At 35.9% G+C, this 19,968-nt stretch overlaps 1 protein-coding gene and 1 pseudogene across 7 annotated transcripts in view; one reads left to right on the plus strand and one right to left on the minus strand.

Moving 5' to 3' along the window:
• The window catches only part of OSBPL1A (oxysterol binding protein like 1A), a 193,577-nt gene that overhangs the window by 167,931 nt on the left and 5,678 nt on the right, over window positions 1-19,968 (plus strand). For all 7 annotated transcript variants that reach the window (XM_006920023.3, XM_015595746.2, XM_015595744.2 and 4 more), the window contains 8 exons: window positions 8,278-8,412; window positions 9,385-9,482; window positions 10,298-10,480; window positions 14,334-14,441; window positions 15,342-15,431; window positions 15,674-15,800; window positions 18,168-18,284; window positions 18,926-19,049. In XM_006920023.3, coding sequence (XP_006920085.1) covers window positions 8,278-8,412; window positions 9,385-9,482; window positions 10,298-10,480; window positions 14,334-14,441; window positions 15,342-15,431; window positions 15,674-15,800; window positions 18,168-18,284; window positions 18,926-19,049 — 982 coding nt within the window. The remainder of the gene's footprint in view (window positions 1-8,277; window positions 8,413-9,384; window positions 9,483-10,297; window positions 10,481-14,333; window positions 14,442-15,341; window positions 15,432-15,673; window positions 15,801-18,167; window positions 18,285-18,925; window positions 19,050-19,968) is intronic.
• LOC112469428 lies at window positions 5,398-5,513 on the minus strand (annotated as a pseudogene).

Consider the following 19,968-nt stretch of genomic DNA (forward strand, 5'->3'; position numbering starts at 1 on the left):
AAAATGCTATGTCAACTCCAGGACATCTCTCACTTCTGCAGTGGGCGTTATATAGTCCTTATAATGTTTTTTATGAAAAACAAACAAACCCAGAATCAAACTTATGGGTTAAGTTCCTCATTCAATTAATTCCTTTAAAATAAGTCTCACCCTGCCATTATGCACAACAAAGTGAAATGCAGAATATAAGAAAGGAGCTGTGCCAGAAACAGCAGAGTTTGTTCACACACTACTCAAGAGATAGGCTCATGTCACCACTGCAGCGAAAACTGTGGTCTCGTTGGTTGCCTAGGACAGCCAGCCAGCCAGCCAGCTAGCCTTGAGAACCTGCCAGTGGGGCCTGCAGTGATCCCTTCTGGCTGGGGCTCCAGGAGGAACAGATGTCCTTTCTCTCAGTCCCTCACCCTTTAAGGTCAGAACTCAGAAAGCCATACTGTCATCAAAGTAGTTTCTTTATAGCTGAGCTGCCCAGGCGACAGGGGGAAGTAGCCCAGCCTTTGAAATTTCTGTCTCTATGCAATCATGGAGAACTTGGCATTCTTGCACACATTACTATTAATAATGATGATGATAGTTAACATTTATTGCTCACTTAACGTATGCCTGGCACTTTATATTCTAAGTGTTTTATGTGAATTAATTAATCTAATCTTCACAAGCCCTACGAGGTACATAATGAAATCCCCACTTTAGGAAGAGGCGAGAGACTTACTCATGACCACAGAAGCAAATGGTAGTGAGGGACCTTTGATCTCAGAGCCCATTCCTTTTTTTTTTCTTTTATCAAAAATTGTGGTAAAATTCATATGACAGAATTTACTATCTTACCCATTTTTAAATGTACAGTTCAGTGGCACTGAGTGCTGCCATCACCACCGTCCACACACACAATTCTTTTCATCCTGCAAAACTGATACCTTGTATCTGTTAAACATTTAACTCCCCATTCCCTCGCCCCTGGCAACCATCATTCTGCTTTCTGTTCAAAACTCATTCTTTTAACCGCAATACTTTACTGTCCATAGAACTTAGGACAGGACTAGCCCGAGAGTATTTTGTTGCTCTGCTTTTTCCATTATGCCACTTAATACTTTCCCTTTTCTCGTACGTTTTCTGATTAACATGATGTTGGCATGTATGTTATAAGGTGGTCCCGTTTCTGTGGTGCAAGGTTGTTAGCTTTCTCATCCCTTCCTTTTGCCAGGCTGAAAGTGTTAGGTTTTGAAATAATATCTGTTTTGCCCCTGATTGGAAGATCAGTAGATTTCATTTAAAGAAATTTGGAAAATACAGAAAAGCATAAAGAAGATGATTAAGATTACCTATATTGCCAACTCCTAGAGACCACAACTGTTAATGTCTTAGTGCTATGACCTTCTAATATTCGTTTATATCTATAAAACATTTTATAAAATTATAATATTTTTGAACATGTTGCTTTATAACCTTTTTTCACATTTTGCCATGTGAACTATTGTGAATCATTCGACTAGAGGATTTTGACTTCAAGGAGGTTGTATTGCAGTGAAGGAGGTAGGAAGATGCAGCGCATTATAATAAATGCCCAAATCAGAATAAACTCTGTGGGCTGTGGGAATACTTAGGGGCATGTGGGGCAGGGGGCACCAGCAATATTCTCTTCTCCGCAGAGGTGATGAGGATGCAGGTGGATAACGCAGGTATATCCCTCCCGTCAGGAATTATATTACTGTTTAGTTAGAAAGTTAACTTGGTTAGTACCCATGGCATAACAGCAGGTAATATAATCTAATGTATGATCAAATGCTAAGTTGTAAGATACAGATTCTGGTATTCCAGGATTTGGAAGAGGTAAGATCCAGTGAGTGCTGGAATAGTTGAGAGACTTGAACTGGGCCTTGAAGTGTGGGTGGAATACATAAGATTTAATGGAAGAGAGCAGGGTATTCCAGGTCAGGATTGGCTATAACTAAGCTTTGAATCCAGTGCCTAAAACAGTACCTGGTACCTACTAGGTACCCAGTCAGATTTTTTTTAAAAGATATTTTGAAACAATTTTATTTCTATATGCATATTCCATGCTGCAAGGTTGCTTTAGAATAGATGAGGCTGGTTGGTTGGTTGTTTGCTTTGAGGTGTAATTGACAAAATCATAAGATATTTAAAGTATACATCAAGATGATTGGAAATATGTACACATTGTGAAAGGATTCCCCCCATCCCATCAAGTTAATTAACACATTCACATCCATCACTTCACATATTTACCTTTTTTTTTTTTTTTTGGTAACATTTAAGTTCTAAAATTTCATTTATACAATACAGTGTTAACTATAATCACTGTGTGATACATTGGGTCTTCAGACCTTACTCATCTTATAACTGAAAATTTGTACCCTTTTACCAACTTCTTGCTATTTACCCCTAGCTCTTGGCAACCACCTTCCTACTCTATCTCTTTGAGACTTATTTTTGTAGGTTCCACATATAATTGATACCATGCAGTATTTGTCTTTCTGTCTCTGGCTTATTTCACTTACTGTAATGCCCTCCATGTTTATCCATGTTGTCGCAAATGACAGGATTTTTTTTTAGACCAAATAATACTCCATTGTATGTGTATTTGTGTGTGTGTGTGTGTGTATACATTTTCTTGATTCATTCATTCTTTGATGGACATTTAGGTTGTTTCCCTACCTTGGCTATTGTGAATAATGCTGCAGCAAACATGGAAGTACAGATACTCCTCTGAAGTAATGATTTCATTTCCTTTTGATATATACCCAAAAGTAAGATTGCTGGATCATATGGTAGTTCTATTTTTAATTTTTTGAGGACTCTTCTTACTGTAAAATTGACATTTCTACCAGTAGTGCACAAGGTTCCTCTTTCTCCACATCCTTGCCAGCATTTATCTCATTTTGTGTTTGTTCGTTCGTTTGTCTTTATAGAACTATCTTAACAAGGGTGAGCTGATATCTCATTGTGGTTTTGATTTGCATTTCCTTGATAATTAGTAATGTCGGACATCTTTTTATGCCTTTCTCTATGTCTTTGGAAAAATAGTTCCTCTGCCCATTTTTTAATTGGGTTGTTTTTCTGTTATGTGTTCTTTATGGGTTTCGAATATTAACCTCTTATCAGATACATGATTTACAAATATATTCTCCCATTCAGTAGGTTGCCTTTTCATTTTTTTTGATGATTTCCTCTGTTGTGCACATGCTTTTTTGTTGTTGTTATAGTCCCACTAGTGTATTTTTTATTTTCTTGCCTTCATTTTTGGTTTCAAATCTAAAAATTCATCAGCAAGATCAATGTCAAGAAACTAACCCCCTGTGTTTTCTTCTAGGCATTTTATGTTTTCAGTTCTTAGGTAAAGTCTTAAAGTCCATTTTGAGTTCATTTTTGTGTATGGTATAACATAGGGATACAGTTTTATTCTTTTTCATGTGGCTGTCCAGTTTTTTAAACATCATTTATTGAAGAGACTATCTTTTCGCCATTGTATAGTCATGGCTCCATTGTCTAAAACTAATCAACCATATATCTATGGGTTTATTTCTGTGTTCTCTAGTCTATTCCATTCATCTGTGTGTCTGGTTTTATGCCAGTACCATAATGTTATGATTACTATAGCTTTGTAATATAGTTGAAATTGGCAAATATGTTTAGCTTTGTTTTTTGTTTTTTTTTTTCCCCCAAGATCGCTTTGGCTATTCAGGATCTTTTGTGATTCCATACCAATTTTAGGGATGTTTTTTATATTTTTGTGAAAAATGACATTGAGATTTTGATAGAGACTGCATTGAATTTGTAAATCACTTTGGGTAGTATGGATATTTTAACAATACAAATTTTTCTAATCCAGATATCTTTCGTATAGTTGTATCTTCTGCAGTTTCTTACATTAATGTCCTGTTGTTTCCACTGTTTAGATCTTTCACTTCCTTGAGTAAATTTATTCAAGAGGTTAGAGGTTTTTTTTGATGCTACTATAAATAGGATTATTTTATTTTATTTCTCTTTCTGATTGTTATTAGTGTATGGAAATGCAGTAGATTTTTGCATATTGATTTTTGTTTCTTGCAACTTTACCAAATTACTAATTCTAACAGCTTTTTTGATTGAGTCTTTAGAGTTTTCCATATATATCATGTCATCAGCAAAAAGTGACAGCTTTACTTTTTCCTTTCCAGTTTGGATGCTTTTTATTTCTTTTTCTTGCCTATTTACTCTGACTAAAACTTCCAGTACTATGTTGAATAAGTGGCGAGAGTGGGCACCCTTATCTTGTTTCTGATCTTAGGGGAAGATTTCAGGTTTTCACCATTGAGTACATTAGCTGTGGCTTGTCATATAAGCCTTTTATTATGTTGAGGTACATTCCTTCTATATCCAGTTTCTTGAAAGTTTTTATCATGAAAAGATGTCGAATTTTGTCAAATGATTTTTGGCATCTATTGAGATGATCGTATGATTTTTATCCATTTGTTAATGTGATATATTATATTGACTGCTTTTTGGGTGTTGAACCATCCTTGCATCCCTGGAAGAAATTTCACTTGATCATGGTGTATGATCCTTTTAATGTACTGTTGAATTTAGTTTGCTAATATAATATTTTGTTGAGTTTTGAACCTATGTTCATCAGGGATATTGGCCTATAATTTTCTTGTGTTCTTATCTGATTTTGCTATCAGGGTAATGCTGGCCTCATAAATGAGTTTGGAAATGTTCCTTCCTCTTCTGTTTTTTGGGAGAGTTTTAGAAAGATGGGTATTAATTCTTCTTTAAATGTCTAGCAGAATCACCAGTGAAGCCATCTGGTCCTAGACTTTTTTTTTTTATTGGGAGGTTCTTGATTACTGCTTCAATCTTTTTCATAGTAATTGATCTGTTCATATTTTGTACTTCTTCATGATGTAGTCTTGGTAGGTTGTATGTTTCGAAGTATTTATCCATTTCCTTTATGACTGTGTTATCCCATTTGATGGCATATAATTGTTCATAGTAGTCTCCTATGATCCTTTATGTTCGTGTGCTATTATTTGTAAAATCTCCTCTTTTATTTATAATTTCATTTATGATTTATTTGAGTCCTCTTTTCTTTGTGAGTCTACCTAAAGGTTATCTTCTTTATCTTTTAAAAAAAACCCAGCTCTCAATGTCATTGATCTTTTCTACTGTCTTTTTAGTCTCTCTTTCCATTCTGATCTTTATTTCTTTCCTTTTACTAGATTTAGTTCGCTCTTTTTCTAGTTCCTTGAGGTATTAAGTTACAGTTTGACGTCTTTCTTTGTTCTTTTTTTTTTTTTTTTAATTTTTTTTTTTTTTTCAGGTGAGGCAACCTTTGGTTGACCTCATAGATTGCAAGGACATTGTCAGCTTACAATCTCTTATTTATTTTATTTTTTACACGTATAGCACCTGGTCTTCCTAGGTCTCCCATCTAAGTACTAACCAGGCACAACCCTGCTTAGCTTCCGAGATCAGGTGGGATCAGGCTTGTTCAGGGTGGCATGGCTGTAGACTTTTCTTGGTTCTTAATGTAGGTATTTATTGCTATGAACTTCCCTCTAAGAATTGCATTTACTGTATCTTCCTAAAATTTTTGATATGTTGAATTTCCATTTTGATTTGTCTCAAGGTATTTTTGGATTTCTCTTTTGAGTTCTTCTTTGACTCATTGATCGTTCAGTTTTGTGAATTTCCTCAGTCTTTCTCCTGTAATTTAATTCTAATTTCATACCATTGTGGTCAGAAAAGATGCTTGATATGATTTCAGTCTTCTTAAATTTATAAAAACTTGTTGTGTGGCCTAATCTGTGATCTATTCTGGAGAATGTTCCATTCTGCTGCTTTTGTGTAGGATGTTCATATCTGTTAGAACTATCTGTTATATCGTGTCATTTAAGTCCAGTGTTTACTTAATGATTTTTGTTTGGATGATCTATTCATTGTTGAAAATCAAGTATTGAAGTTCTCTGCTATTATTGTATTGCTATTTCTCTCTTCAGATCTATTAATATTTGTTTTATATATTTAAATGTTCTTATGTTGGGTGCATAAATATTTATAATCTTTATGTCTTGATGAATTGACCACTTTATCATTATATAATTACCTTCTTTGTGTCTTGTTATATTTTTTGGCTTAAAGTCTGTTTCGTCTGATATAAGTATAGCTAGCTACTTCTACTTGCTTTTGGTTTCCATTTACATGGAATACTTTCCCCATTTCTTCACTTTCAGGCTTTGTGTGTTCTTTAAGCCGAAGTGAGTCTCTTATGGACAACATATAGTTAGGTTCTGGTTTTTGTTTGTTTGTTTGTTTGTTTTGTTTTTTAATTCATTCAGCCACTATATGTCTTTTGATTGGAGAATTTAGTCCATTAATATTACTGATAAATATGGCCTTACTATTGACCTTTAAAAAATCCTTTTCTGGTGTTTTATAATTCCTTGGTTTCTTTGTTCCCATCTTGCTTTCTGGTTTGTGATTTTCTGTGGTGGTGTGCTTTTATTTCCTTATCTTTTATATATCTACTGTGGGTTTTTTGACTTCTGCTTGTGCTTTATGAGGCTTATGTAAAACAGCTTATATTTATAACAGTCTATTTTAAGATGATAGCAGCTTTGAATGCATACAAAAGCTCTACATTTTTACACTCCCTCATTTGATGTTTCTGATGTCACAATTTACATCTCGTTATATGTGTATCCATTAACAAAATATTGTTATAGTTATTTTAATACTTTCGTCTTTTATCTTTATACTAGAATTGTAAGTGATTTAGCCACCACCATTCTAATATGAGTATTCCTCAGTTAAATATTTGTGTGAAGAAAGGGCGAACATGACCACATGAACAGATAGGAAGTAGTGCCTCTCCATTGATGTAAAAGATCTGGCTCTCTTGCAGCAATAAGAGAGTATAAATTGGTAAAGCCTTTCCGGAAGACATTTAACTTGGGAGTAGCTATAAAAAATATAAATGAGTAGGCCTTTAACTCAGAAATTCCACTTAGAAATCTGCTTTTAAGCCATACTCTGAAAGATATATGATTAAATAGCCATATTCTGAAAGATATATGATTAAATAGTTCATGAGATGTCTATACATAGACTTTTTATAAAAAATTAACACATACAGCATTTACTAGTGTGTCCAGAACTGGTCTATGTGTTTTACAAATTTTGTCCTTATATTGATGCTTTGTGGTAGATACAATCACATAAGTGCCATATTATTGATGAGGAAACTGGTACAGAGTTTAAGTTGGTCTTAGTCACATAGCTCATAAGTGAGAAATCCAACAGTGGAATTCAGGTTCTGTGGTCTTACTGTTAATGTGCTCCAGTTGTAGTTTTTTGAAGGTTGCATTATCTTTAATGGTGTAGATTGGTAAGATTGTGGATGTTTAGGGGGAAAACATCAGAGCTAAGACAAGTGTCATTCAGTCTGGACAATACCTTGCAATGCGTGACTGTTTGACTTTGTTTACCAGATCATTTGACTTTAGTCAGCAGGCTTCATGAAAGACCTGATTCCCAAAGGAAAGGCAAATAATGGTAGGTGGAAGGTTGAGAAAATCATAAGACTATTCCAGAGAATACCAAGATAAGTTTTTTACCTAATGAATTTTTTAATGGTGCTTTTGCTTGCTGGTGGCATATGGTAAACAAAGTTGAAAGATCACAATTCAGTTCAGAGACCCCCTGCCCAATAATTAAATTATTTTTGGAAGTCTACTGTGATTGTGTCATTCTGGAGGACAGAATTTAAAATGTATTCTGTAAAATATACTAGTCTTCTAGTGCACTAGTCCACAATTTATGGTAGATTGGTATTCAGAAAATCTCAGTGTTGTCAGTTGAAAAGAGTCCAAATTTTTTCTTGGAAAATTATCCGCAAAAATGGTATATGTGGTTGATTCTTAGCCCGCTTTGAAGATTTTGGGGGGTTTTTTGTGCCTCATCACCTTTGTTCACCCATTTACACAGTCTAAAACAGACTTATTAATAGTCATCATCTTGTGCTCACCACTGGATTGTGAGTTCCTTGAAGGCAAAGAGAATGTCTAGGTAATCTTTGTATTTCCTTCAAGGCCTAGAAGAATATACTCCATACTGTTAGGTGCTCTGGAAAGATTTGTGAAACTGAACTGATATTAATTAAATTTCATGGGTTGCTATTTTATGTTACTTCCTTTCCAGGATCATGTTATATAAAGATAGCAAGCTGATAAGTTTGCTGTGTATCTAGGTCATAACTGTTTCCATTTTGTTAAATAGGAACTATCCAAGATTACGATGCCAGTCATATTTAATGAGCCTTTGAGCTTCCTACAGCGACTCACTGAATATATGGAGCATACATACCTCATCCACAAAGCCAGTTCATTTTCTGATCCTGTGGAAAGGATGCAGGTATGTGTCAAGCAAGCACTGATAAAGGTTTAAGTCTTAGAGACGTCTCTGCCACTCCCACTCCTCCAATCCCATACCCCAAACACACTGACACAGAATTAGTGTTAAGTCCAACATGTGGTTGGGAAATGTTACTAAAACATAGTTAGCATGTTTGGAGTGTCCTCTGCATTCCTTCCCATCTGCCATCCTCTAGTTAGAGTATCACCGTAGTGGAAGGGCTAATGAGAATTGCAAGAGAAGCAGAGGTGGTTCATAACCAAAGCTGGATGTTGGGAGCTGTTTCTGAGTCTTCATTTTACAAAATAGCCTTGTGTTGGGAAAAAATTTAACCTTCTTTCAGACTTCCCCAGTGTTTCAAGAAGGAATGAATGCACACATACATAAATATGTACATTTATGTTTATATAAACATACACGGATATAAGTTAAAACAAAAGACAACAAGGAATGATATGTTTTTATTTTCTTTTGAAGAGAAGATATTTATGTGATACGTATGAGTGGATTAGATAGAGGCAGAGTTTCGCAGGTACATTATTCTGCTTCAGACAAAGCAAGAGCATTCTAAATGGAACTTTTCTGTTCTTTCATTTAAATCAGCTTTTCCCAACTACATTAGGCTTCACACCAATTTTAGTTCTGTTTTTCCTCCTCTACCCTAAAAATGTACTTTTTAGAAATTTTAAAGGAATTAAAAGAAATTTTGGACTTACAGAATTTGTAGCACTTTTAGGGTGTTATAAAAACCACAATTGAGGATGAAAGAATCTATAAGGAAGAGACTCAGTAATTTTCATTCTGAATATCCACGTTTGCATATTAAGTTGCTAGAACCATATTAAAAATCCTAAGTAATTAAACTCCTCAAAGTAATTTTGTTAAGTACTATCTTCAGCAAAATTTCAGTTCCTGAAAGAATGAGGAGCAAGCTGGGCTATTTTTAACTTTTTCTAATGCTCCCTCCCCCAGTGTGTAGCTGCATTTGCCGTATCTGCTGTTGCTTCGCAGTGGGAACGCACTGGGAAGCCTTTTAACCCGCTTCTGGGAGAGACTTATGAATTAGTTCGGTAAGATCTTTCACTCTATTCCAGAGCATATGTATAGCTTTTCAAATGAAAGAGAAAAATATTTTGAGCACCATCAAGAATAATTTTGTACAACTAGAGCAAGTTCACCGCTTCGATGTTTGATGCTGTGCTACTTATTATTTTAGAGACAATGTCAAAAATATTGAAACATGTAAAATATACCATGATAAAAAGTAATTACGAGGATTTCAGTATTTTCGATTGCATGGGATTAATTATTGTTCTTCTGGTATGGACCATAAGACATGATTGGATTATTTTAATAACCATATAACATATATTAGTATAAATTTATACCGTTGGCATAATGGCAATGAATGCAGCCACATATGCAGTTCTGTTTGCCTGCTGTAGCCTGCTTCTTGTTTACACATAATTGGGGAATTCATTTGGCTTTAGTTTTTCTGAATTTTCCTCTCCTCTGTGCAAGATTTGATCTCATTTATTCCCTAGATGTTTGAAAGTGGACACACTGAACTCTTTCATCTTAATATAAATGGAATAAGTTTTAAATTTTCATAGCTGAAATTATCAATTTGCACAACTCACATTCACATGAGTGTTTTTTATTTTAATATGTTCAAATAACTAGAATTAGAGCAACATTGGATTTAGTAGTTTGAGTTGCATTTGTACAATTTCTCATATATTAAGTTGTTCTTTCATGAGGATGATAAAGAATTATTTACTTCGTTGAACCTGTTTAATGCTTTCATGGCTTTTGACTAAAATGACAATGATATACACATTCCATAAGAATTAATTACAGTGTTAATTACTTTTTTTTTTTTAAGAGATGACCTTGGTTTCAGACTCATCTCTGAGCAGGTCAGCCATCACCCACCCATTAGTGCATTTCATGCCGAAGGATTAAATAATGATTTCATCTTTCATGGCTCAATCTATCCTAAACTGAAGTTCTGGGGGAAGAGTGTAGAAGCAGAACCCAAAGGAACCATTACCTTGGAGCTTCTTGAGTAAGTTGGAATCAAGCCGTTTGTTTGTATATACATTGCACATGGACCTGATCTTGTTGTTTAAAAGCTGGAGATAAAAAACAGGTTTTATGAAGTGTCAGTTATTCACCTCTATGTAGAAGAACTTGAGAAACATGGCAGTAGCCATTGTTAATCAATACAGGTAGATTTTAAAAGTTTAACTTGATGTTTGACTGTCATGTTTGGATCTGTTTTAAGACAGAATGGAGTTAATTGCTCCATGGCAGTTCTAACAAAACAAGTTTTCTCTATATCATGGTAATGTTTTGTTTAACCATCTTTCAAAATGAATTCACTTTGAGAAATATTAAAATAACAATTGTGTGGCACATCTTAGACATTAGGGAAGTTGGAAGTTCTTTTCCATTAAAAAAAAAAAAAATGGTTAGCCTTCAATTCGAAGGCAGCTTCAGTTCTAGTTAAGGTAGTTAAAATGTCCATTCTCGCCAGTTTTCCTTACTGAGTACAACTGAAGACGTGGATAGAAGACATAAAGCAACTGTCTGAGGACTCTGAAAAGTAAATAATAGCAGGTAAATTGGGGAGAGAAATAAAAACCCGAAAACCAATATGCAGTGAGTTTCTTGGTCCCTAATATCTCCTGGCTTAGAGTCAGAACAGCCTAAATCTCAAAACTGGGCAGTGGAGGAAGACGTAAAAAGTTCCAAGAGGAACCCTCTTTCTGATTAGAGGACCTGGAAAGATACCCTTGTGGAATATAGAGAATTGGGGAAATCCTTTTATTTTCTGCTCCTTGCCTTGCCCCCAAACAAAGTCTGGGGCCCATAAGTATATATACCTGTAGTGGTAGTGGCAGCAGCAGCCACACAAGCACCTAAAATGCAGAGGAGCAGGATTAAGGGGCTCCTGTGGTCCAAAGAATGAGAGGAGAATCCCTGTTTTTCTCTCACCTCTTTGCCCCAGAGGAAGACCCAGTTGTGGAACGTACAAGACAGCTCAGTGAGGCTAAAACTCCAGATTGCCAGCCAAACCCCTATGGTACCTGAGAGTGTGGGGAAAATCACAGAGAGGTAGAAGCTCAAGAAAAGGATCTTATAAAGCTGTGTATGAATTCTTAAGCTCATCATTATGCTCATGCATTAAAATGGCCAGAAATGGCACACTAAAGGCCTTGCGATCTGAACTACTATGCGGACCGGTGCCCAGATCCCCAAATGGCTGTAGTGGGATGGATATGAATAGCACTGAAAAGGCTTTGAAAATTAAACTCACCCTAGAATCGGAAGCCACAGAAAGTGGGTCAGGACTTATGGCTTGAAGCTATAATAATTGCCTACTAAAACAAAACAATGATCAATATTCTCCAGAAGTTTTTAAGAGGACCCAGAGTCTTATAATATTCAGATGTTCAGAGTATAATCCAAAATAACCTGTCGTTACAAGGAAACAGGTAAATCTTAACCCACAGTGGAAAAAACAATCAATAGACTCTAATCCCAAGATAACTCAGATACTGAAATTTGTATCAAGGACTTTAAAGCAGCTATTATAACTATGTTTCATGAAATAAAGATAAACACTCTTAAAATGAATGGAAAGATATTCTAGTGAAGAAATAGAAGTATTTCAGGAAATTTTAGTACTGAAAAATACAATAACAAATACAATAACTAGGATAGGCTCAATAGCAGAATGAAAATGATAAAATACATACAGGATCTGTATGCCGAAGACTACAAAATACTGATGAAAGTAATCAAAGAATATCTGAGTAATGGAGAGACATACTATGTCTCAATATATTTGGAAGCCTCAGTATAGTTAAGATGTCAGTTCTTCCATAATTGATGTATAAGCAGTCTATATTAACACAATCAAAATAAAAGTCCCAGGATGATTTTTGATAGATATAGAGAAGTTGATTCTAAAATTTGTATGGAAAAGGCAAATGAAATAGAAGAGCTAAAACAATTTTAAAAATAAGCACAGAATTGACATACTCCCACTTCTCAATTTTAAAACTTAACTCTAATGCTGTTGTAATCAAGACACTATGATATTGGCAAAAGGATAGACACATCCATCAATGGACAAAGGAGAGAGTCTAGAAAGCTGTGAAAGCAATTCAGTGAAGGATAGTCCTTCCCACAAATGGTGTGGGAACAATTGGGCATCCAATTGTTAAAAAATGAACCTCAAATAATATCTCACACCTCATAGAAACAATTCAAAATAGATCATAGGCTAAAATAAAATGTACAGACTATAAATCTTTTAAAAGAAAACATAGGAAAATCTTTATGACCTTTGATTGGGTAAAAATATCTTATAGAGATAGAATACCAAAACACAACCCAGAGAAGACAAAATTCATAAATTAGATTTTATCAAAATGAAAAACTTCTGCTTTGTCGAAGACACTGTTCAGAGAATGAAGAGAGAAGCTACAGATGGGTAAAAATTATTTGCAAATCATGTATCCAGCAAAGGACTTTTAAACAGAATATATAAAGAACTCTCAAAACTCAACAGTAAAAAAAAATGACAGAATAAGAAATTAAGCAAAAGATGTGAACAGATGATTCACCAAAAGAGATATATGGATGACAGTTAAGTGCACAAAAAGATGCTCAACAGCATTTGTCATTAGAGAAATACAAAAAAATTACAATGAGATATCACTACATATCTATTAGAATGGCTAAAATCAAAATAATTTTTAAAATCGACAATACCAACTGTTGGCAGAGCAGCTAGAAATCTCATATCTTGTTGGTGGGAATATAAAATAGTAGAGCCACTCTGGAAGATAGTTGGCAATTTCTTATAAGGTTTACCATATGTTTACCATATAACAGCAATTCCATTCCTAGGTATCTACTCTAGAGAAATGAAAGCTTATGTTCTCACAAAAACCTGTACACAAATGTTTGTAGTAGTGTTATTCATAGTTACCAAAAACTGAAAGCATCCCAGATGTCCTTCAATGAGTGAATGGTTAAATTGTGGTATATCCATTCAGTGGAATACTACTAAGAAATAGGAAAGAACATATTACTGATACATAGAAATAGGAAAGAACATATTACTGATACATAGAATTTAAAATGCATTATACACATTGAAGAAGCTAATATCAGAAAGTTACATGTATATCATCTCATTTACGTGACATCCTAGAAAAGGCAAAACTATTACAATGGAGAACAGATCAATTGTTTTAGGGAGTAGGGATGAAATGGGGGTTAGATGGGAGGGGCAGCATGAGTGAATTTTTTGGAGGGTGATAAAATTGTTCTGTATTCTGATTGTGGTGGCGGTTATACAAATCTATACCTGCGTTAAGCTCGTAGAACTGTACACCGACAAAAGTGAATTTTATTGTATGTAAATTAAAAATTAAAACCATCTATCTAAAGATAAATGTATGAAGATATAAAAGCTTTTTTTTTTCAAAAACAAAGGAAATGTAAAATTGGAGCTTATTCACATACTTGACCCTTTGGTAAGCTGGAACGTACTTCCTTCGGAAAGTGCTAAATGATAGACCTTCATTTTTATTTTCTACCTCTAATCTTATTTTTGTATATGTTTTTAACACACTTTTGAATGCTTCAGATGATTATAAACATAGTTTATTGGCGTTTGATGGAAATGTAGAGTTTTTTCCTTAAGCTTTTACATCCTTTTGAGAAACAATAAGGGGGTTAGAATGATACCTGTTACGCTGTGAGTTAACACCAATAGAGCTGAATTATCTCCAGCACTCTAATTTGTTATCCTCAGTAATGGCATGTGAGACAAATGCACTTTTTAAGCAAAACGATACTTCTTATTTTTCTGGGTTTGGGTTTTATTTTTTGTTTTTTAGACACAATGAAGCATATACATGGACAAATCCTACCTGCTGTGTACATAATATCATTGTGGGTAAACTCTGGATTGAGCAGTATGGCAACGTGGAAATCACAAACCACAAGTAAGACACTTTAGGGTATTTACTTATCTCTTCAGTTGTCATCATATGGTATCAATGGACTTCATTTTTTGAAAAAAGCTGTAGAAGAGCCTGATGATAAATTAAGTATAGGCAGTATAAACATTAAATAAATAGAAGCCATCCATTTAATGAACAGAGTTAGTTGAAGTTTCTGAATAGGAAAGACCACGTGAATGCTAAGCTTCTCCAGCCTCTGTGACTCTTAATTCCAGCCTCAACTCATTTTGCTTATATTGTATAGTTTGTGTTATTCACACATGGGGAGTGGGGGCAGAGGAACATCAAAGTTATGAAGAGTTGGGTTCAAATTCTACTTTGTGACCTTAGACGAATGTCTTAGTCAGATTGGTCTGCTATAACAGAATACTGCAGGCCGGATTAAACAGCAGAAATTATTTCTCACAGTTCTGGAGGCTGGGAAGCCCCAGATCAGTGGGCCCGCAGATTCGATGTCCGACAAGGCCTTCTTCCTGGTTGCAGACCACCACCCTATTGTATCATGTGGCAGAGAAAGAAAGATCATCTCTCAGTCTCTGCTTTTAAGGGCTCTAATTCTGTTCACGAGGGCTCCACTGTCATGACCTAATAATAACATCCGAACGCCATCACATTGGGGATTGTGACTTCAACATCTAAATTTGGGGATGGGGGGACAAACATTCATTCTACAGCAACAAGTCACTTATTCTGTATGAACCTTGCCTATCTTTTCTCTGTGGTGGGCCCAGTACTAAATAAGGATTAATCATGATAACCTCTGTATGGAGTCTGGCATATGCTAGAAAATGCGTGAACAGCAACTGTTGCTAAAAAGGTTATCATGTTGTTCCTTCTTCTTCCATGTCGAATAGTAATCTGAGCTTCATATCTCCTTCACAGGACTGGGGACAAATGTGTGTTGAATTTTAAGCCATGTGGCCTTTTTGGTAAGGAATTACACAAAGTTGAAGGCTACATTCAAGATAAAAGGTAAAATGTCCATTTTAAATGTTCAATAGTATAGGTGTCATTCACTAAATAAAATGTCAATATTAAAATCTGCCATAATCTAGGAAATAAGCATTTTAATATGTTGAAACATCTTTCTTCTACAATAAAAGAGAAATATCTATTTCTTTAAAGAATTTGATTCATAAGCATCTTTATAATAATACTCACTTATAGCAAAACACTGGTTTAATTGTTGGCTAAACATCAGTTTCTCTTGACAGCAAAAAGAAGCTCTGTGCTCTCTATGGGAAGTGGACTGAATGTTTATACAGTGTCGACCCTGCCACTTTTGATGCTTACAAAAAAAATGATAAGAAAAATACTGAAGAGAAGAAGAACAGCAAACAGGTGAACATTCTATAAGGTGATATCAAAGGAATCATTGGATTCTTAAATTTGCACTAAATTTTTTGGAGGTGGCCTATTAATTGGGTCACAGTTTGACCTTTTTGTTTGTTTCTTTTTGCTAATGCCTGTAATTTTTCTCCTGAATGTTTTTTTTTTTCAATTGAGGTATAATTGACATATTTTTTATTCTTTTTAAGGAACAGATAATCTGCCTTGGTAGCGAGCATTTGACATAATTTATATAGAGTACAGGTGTGTTCATGGAGCTTTGAATTCACGTAGCGTTGGAAAGTTGGAGTTTTCTTCCTTTCTGTTTATGTGCATAAGAAGTTATCAGTTGAATATTTAAAATTTCTTCCCAAATTATCTTCTATTTTTCATGCTTCTTAGCATTTTTCTTGCCCTCTCCCTTATCTCTAAATCACTGAAGTTAAGACACCTAGCTAAGGAAGTCATTCCTTGACTGCAGTGCAGCTTTAAACTTTCTTCCTTATGGAACAGTTAATATCCAGATAGTACTTCTGCATGTGAGGCACATAGCTTCTTGCTGCAGGGCCCCAGTGAGGCTCTCACATTCGGCAGATTCCTGTCCCTTTCCTCCATGCAGGGGAGTTGAGAGCTAAAGAAAGATTGCACCTGTTTGGACAGAGTATTTGAGGACTTATCACTTTCCAGTGACTAGTGTCATGGTTCAGAGCACGAGCTCCGGGTTAGAATCCCGTTTCCACCATTTATGAGTGGAGCAACCTTAACGCAGATTTGGCACCTCCTCTCTGCCCCAGTGCCTTTATTTATAAGATGGAGATAATTGTGACCTATTTGTCAAATAAGTTGATAAATGTAAAGGGCTCTGAATAAGTATCTGCTCACAGTAAAGACGACTCAAGTCCTTTCTGCTCACATCATGCCCACGGGCTGGCAGCCTGAGCAGCATCTGAGAGCTGCAGGCTCCCAGGCTCACCTCAGACCTTCCAAATTACAGTCTCTGGGGCTCTTGGGGGCAGTTCTGCATACAAAAGTTTAAGAAGCCCTTATCTTCAAAACCAGAAGATTTTGTTTTTGAGTGGCTTTCTTTTAAATCGAGTTAACCATGATGCTGAGGTGAACAGAGTTTTATTAAATGACCAGAGCATACTGCTTTTTGGTAGCTTTAGCTTTTTTCTTTCTTTCTTTTTATTTCCTTTCATCTCTCTGTGCACGGTTCTGCTTTTCTCTTCACATCCCATGTTTCCCGCCTGCTTTTCCTGCATTCTGGGAGGTGCACTGACACTTCTGCAGCTGTCAGGAAACTGATGGGGCTGGAGAAGGACGTGTTCCAGGGTTCTGGGGGCCCTGACACAAACTCCTTGGCAGCAGCTCCAGCCAGTACAAGGCAGCTTGGCAAACACAACCTCACCAACATACGGGTATCATCCACCCTCGTTTTCTAGAGATGGGGTTGGGGACAGCAAAGGACATTGGCGAAATTCCAGAAAATATCTCTCATGCCCCATAAATCCCTGGCCAGTCTTTGTAGAAAAGTGGCCTTCCCCCTTGGAGAGAGAAATTGTTCTCGCACATTCACTCCATGTCTAGTCTTTCTCCTTCCTGTGTGCATCTGGCTACCGTAGGTTTCGGATGTTCCTGAGCGTATTCAGATGCCATGGGAAGTTTGTCCTCATCAATGGCGTCACCTCCTTGCTGCTGTTTTTTAAGCTGTGTATTCACTGAAAGTGTCTCATGCAGTACTAGTCTGACATTGAGAATATTAACCTTCCAAAGGCTTAAAGGCTTTATATATAAACTGTGGTAATAATATATCCTCATAGGTTTATTATGTAAGAACTAAAAATAGAGAGAGCTCCTAGCAAAACTCTGGCCTATGGGGGTAGCCAAAAAAAAAAAAAAAAATTCTTTTTTAGCCTAACACCTATTTAAATTCTTTTTTAATCAAATGCTTTCAGGATCTCTAATGATTTTGAGTCATTGATAATTTAGTTAACTGCCCCAAGAATTTAACCTTTCCTTGAAGCTCTCATAATGTTTCAGTAAATACTCAAATGAGTTATTCTGACTTTTAAAAAACTTTAAGAACATTAAAACATAGGTAAAGAATGATGATGATAATAATGTCTTGAATGCAGATAACACTAAACAATACAATATATCAAGCTCATGAGACTCATGGGCACTTAAGTCATTCAACCAGTTTTATTGACTCCCTACACTGTGTTAAAAGGTTAAGATATAAGAACAAGAAAGTCATGGCGCCCGTGCCCTCATGCGGTTTACATTTTAGTGGTGTGCAATAAATGCGGTTATTTTCCAATTTGTTAGTATATTCTTTTTAAAACGTTTTAATTTTATTCATATGTTGTTTTTTTCCAGATGAGCACATCTGAGGAGTCAGATGAAATGCCTATGCCAGATTCTGAAAGTGTGTTTGTTATCCCCGGAAGTGTTCTCCTGTGGCGAATAGCCCCACGGCCTCCAAATTCTGCTCAGGTGAGACTGGGCTTGCTGAATGTGGCCTCGCTGCTTATACTCAGCTCCAATGGTGCTCTTTCCATGACATGTGCGGGGCCAGCTCAGGCAGAATGTAGCAGAGGGCAGGTTGTCGTCGACATGTTCCTCAGCTGTCCCTCTGCTGGCTTCTGTGTGCAGTTTCCCTTCTCACTCTGACACCCAGTGCATTCATGCCATCCATCCCTTCTGGCGCCCAGCTAGGGAAGATGTGTTTGGGTGGGACTTCTGGGGGCTTCTTTAACAATGACTTAGGGGTAATACTTGTTCTCATTAAATATAAGATAATGCAGTCTCTTCAGTTTAAGCCCCCCAGATCCAGCAAGTAATGATTTTAATGAAGAAAATAGAATGTTGGTTTTGCTTATAGTCCTACTTTAAGTTGACAGTGATAGAGAATGTTTATTCTGCAGGGGCTGCTTCTTTGAGGCTAATACCTATAGGTGGTACAGACTTCAGTAAAAAAATTTAGATATATGGTCTGAGACAGGTGGACTGTCGTTGCCACATAAAAGAAGGGGGGTCAGTGGTCACTGTTGGAGCAAACCTATTCTATCTTCAGCGGTTTTCTTTGTGTAGTATGCCTTGGTATATGTTAATTTGAACATTTTGCTTCTTTTCAGATGTACAATTTTACTAGCTTTGCAATGGTTTTGAATGAAGTAGACAAGGAAATGGAGAGTGTGATTCCCAAGACAGACTGCAGGTTACGGCCTGACATCAGAGCCATGGAAAATGGAGAAATTGGTAACTAGCATCTGACGGTGCTGCCGGTGAAGAGTGATTTCTTTGGGGGATGTTGAGTTTTTTTATTCCTGGTGATCATTAGCATTATCGGAGTACAAACATTTTTAGTCTCTCTTAGAAATTTTTAAATTAAAATTCACTTTAAATTTAGTAACTTTTATTTTAAATTTGGAAATCTGAGGTAGATTAGCTCGCATTCATTGTATATCAGTGGTATTGTGTATATGATGAGGCATATCTTAAATGTCAGAGAGGGATTTGAGAAAATAATAGCACTTCATCAATTTTAAGCTTTATTCTCATTATTTTACTATAGATTTCAGAATTTAAATATTGTAGCCTTAAAAAAGAGGTTTGCCTCCCCTTGATTAATTAAAACATGTTTATCTTGTAGTGTTAAATTTCTTCTAATTCAGAGGTTCTCAAAAAGGTGGAAGTTTTTCCCCCAGGGGATATGCGACAATGTCTTGGTTGTCACATCTCGGGAGCTACCACTGGTGTTTAGAGGCCAGGGGTGAAGCTAAACATCCTACAGTACACAGGACAGCCCCCTACAAAGAATCATCTGGTCCAATATATCAGTAGAGCCAAGTTTGAGAAACCCTGTTTTAACTAAATACTCTGATACTCTCCTTGAATTATCAGTGAGACAGTGCAACAGTATATTGGAAATTTTGTTTGGATTTCTTGTGAATGGAATCTAAAGGAGCTCTGCAAGGTCTAAGGATTTAGAAAACTTATATTTATTCAGTTTTTCTACCCAATTTTTCATTAAAGCACTTTAACACCATTTTTTAGCCTTAAGAATAAGCAGGTTCATTTTGGTAAATGCAGATGTTAAAGGAATGGGCTATAGGAAGAGGTAACTGGGGCTTGAATGCCAGCTCTGCCTTTTACTAACATAGGTATGTGTTAAAAT

The sequence above is a fragment of the Pteropus alecto genome, unplaced genomic scaffold (genome assembly GCF_000325575.1).
Source record: "Pteropus alecto unplaced genomic scaffold, ASM32557v1 scaffold146, whole genome shotgun sequence".
Classification (NCBI taxonomy): Eukaryota; Metazoa; Chordata; class Mammalia; order Chiroptera; family Pteropodidae; genus Pteropus; species Pteropus alecto.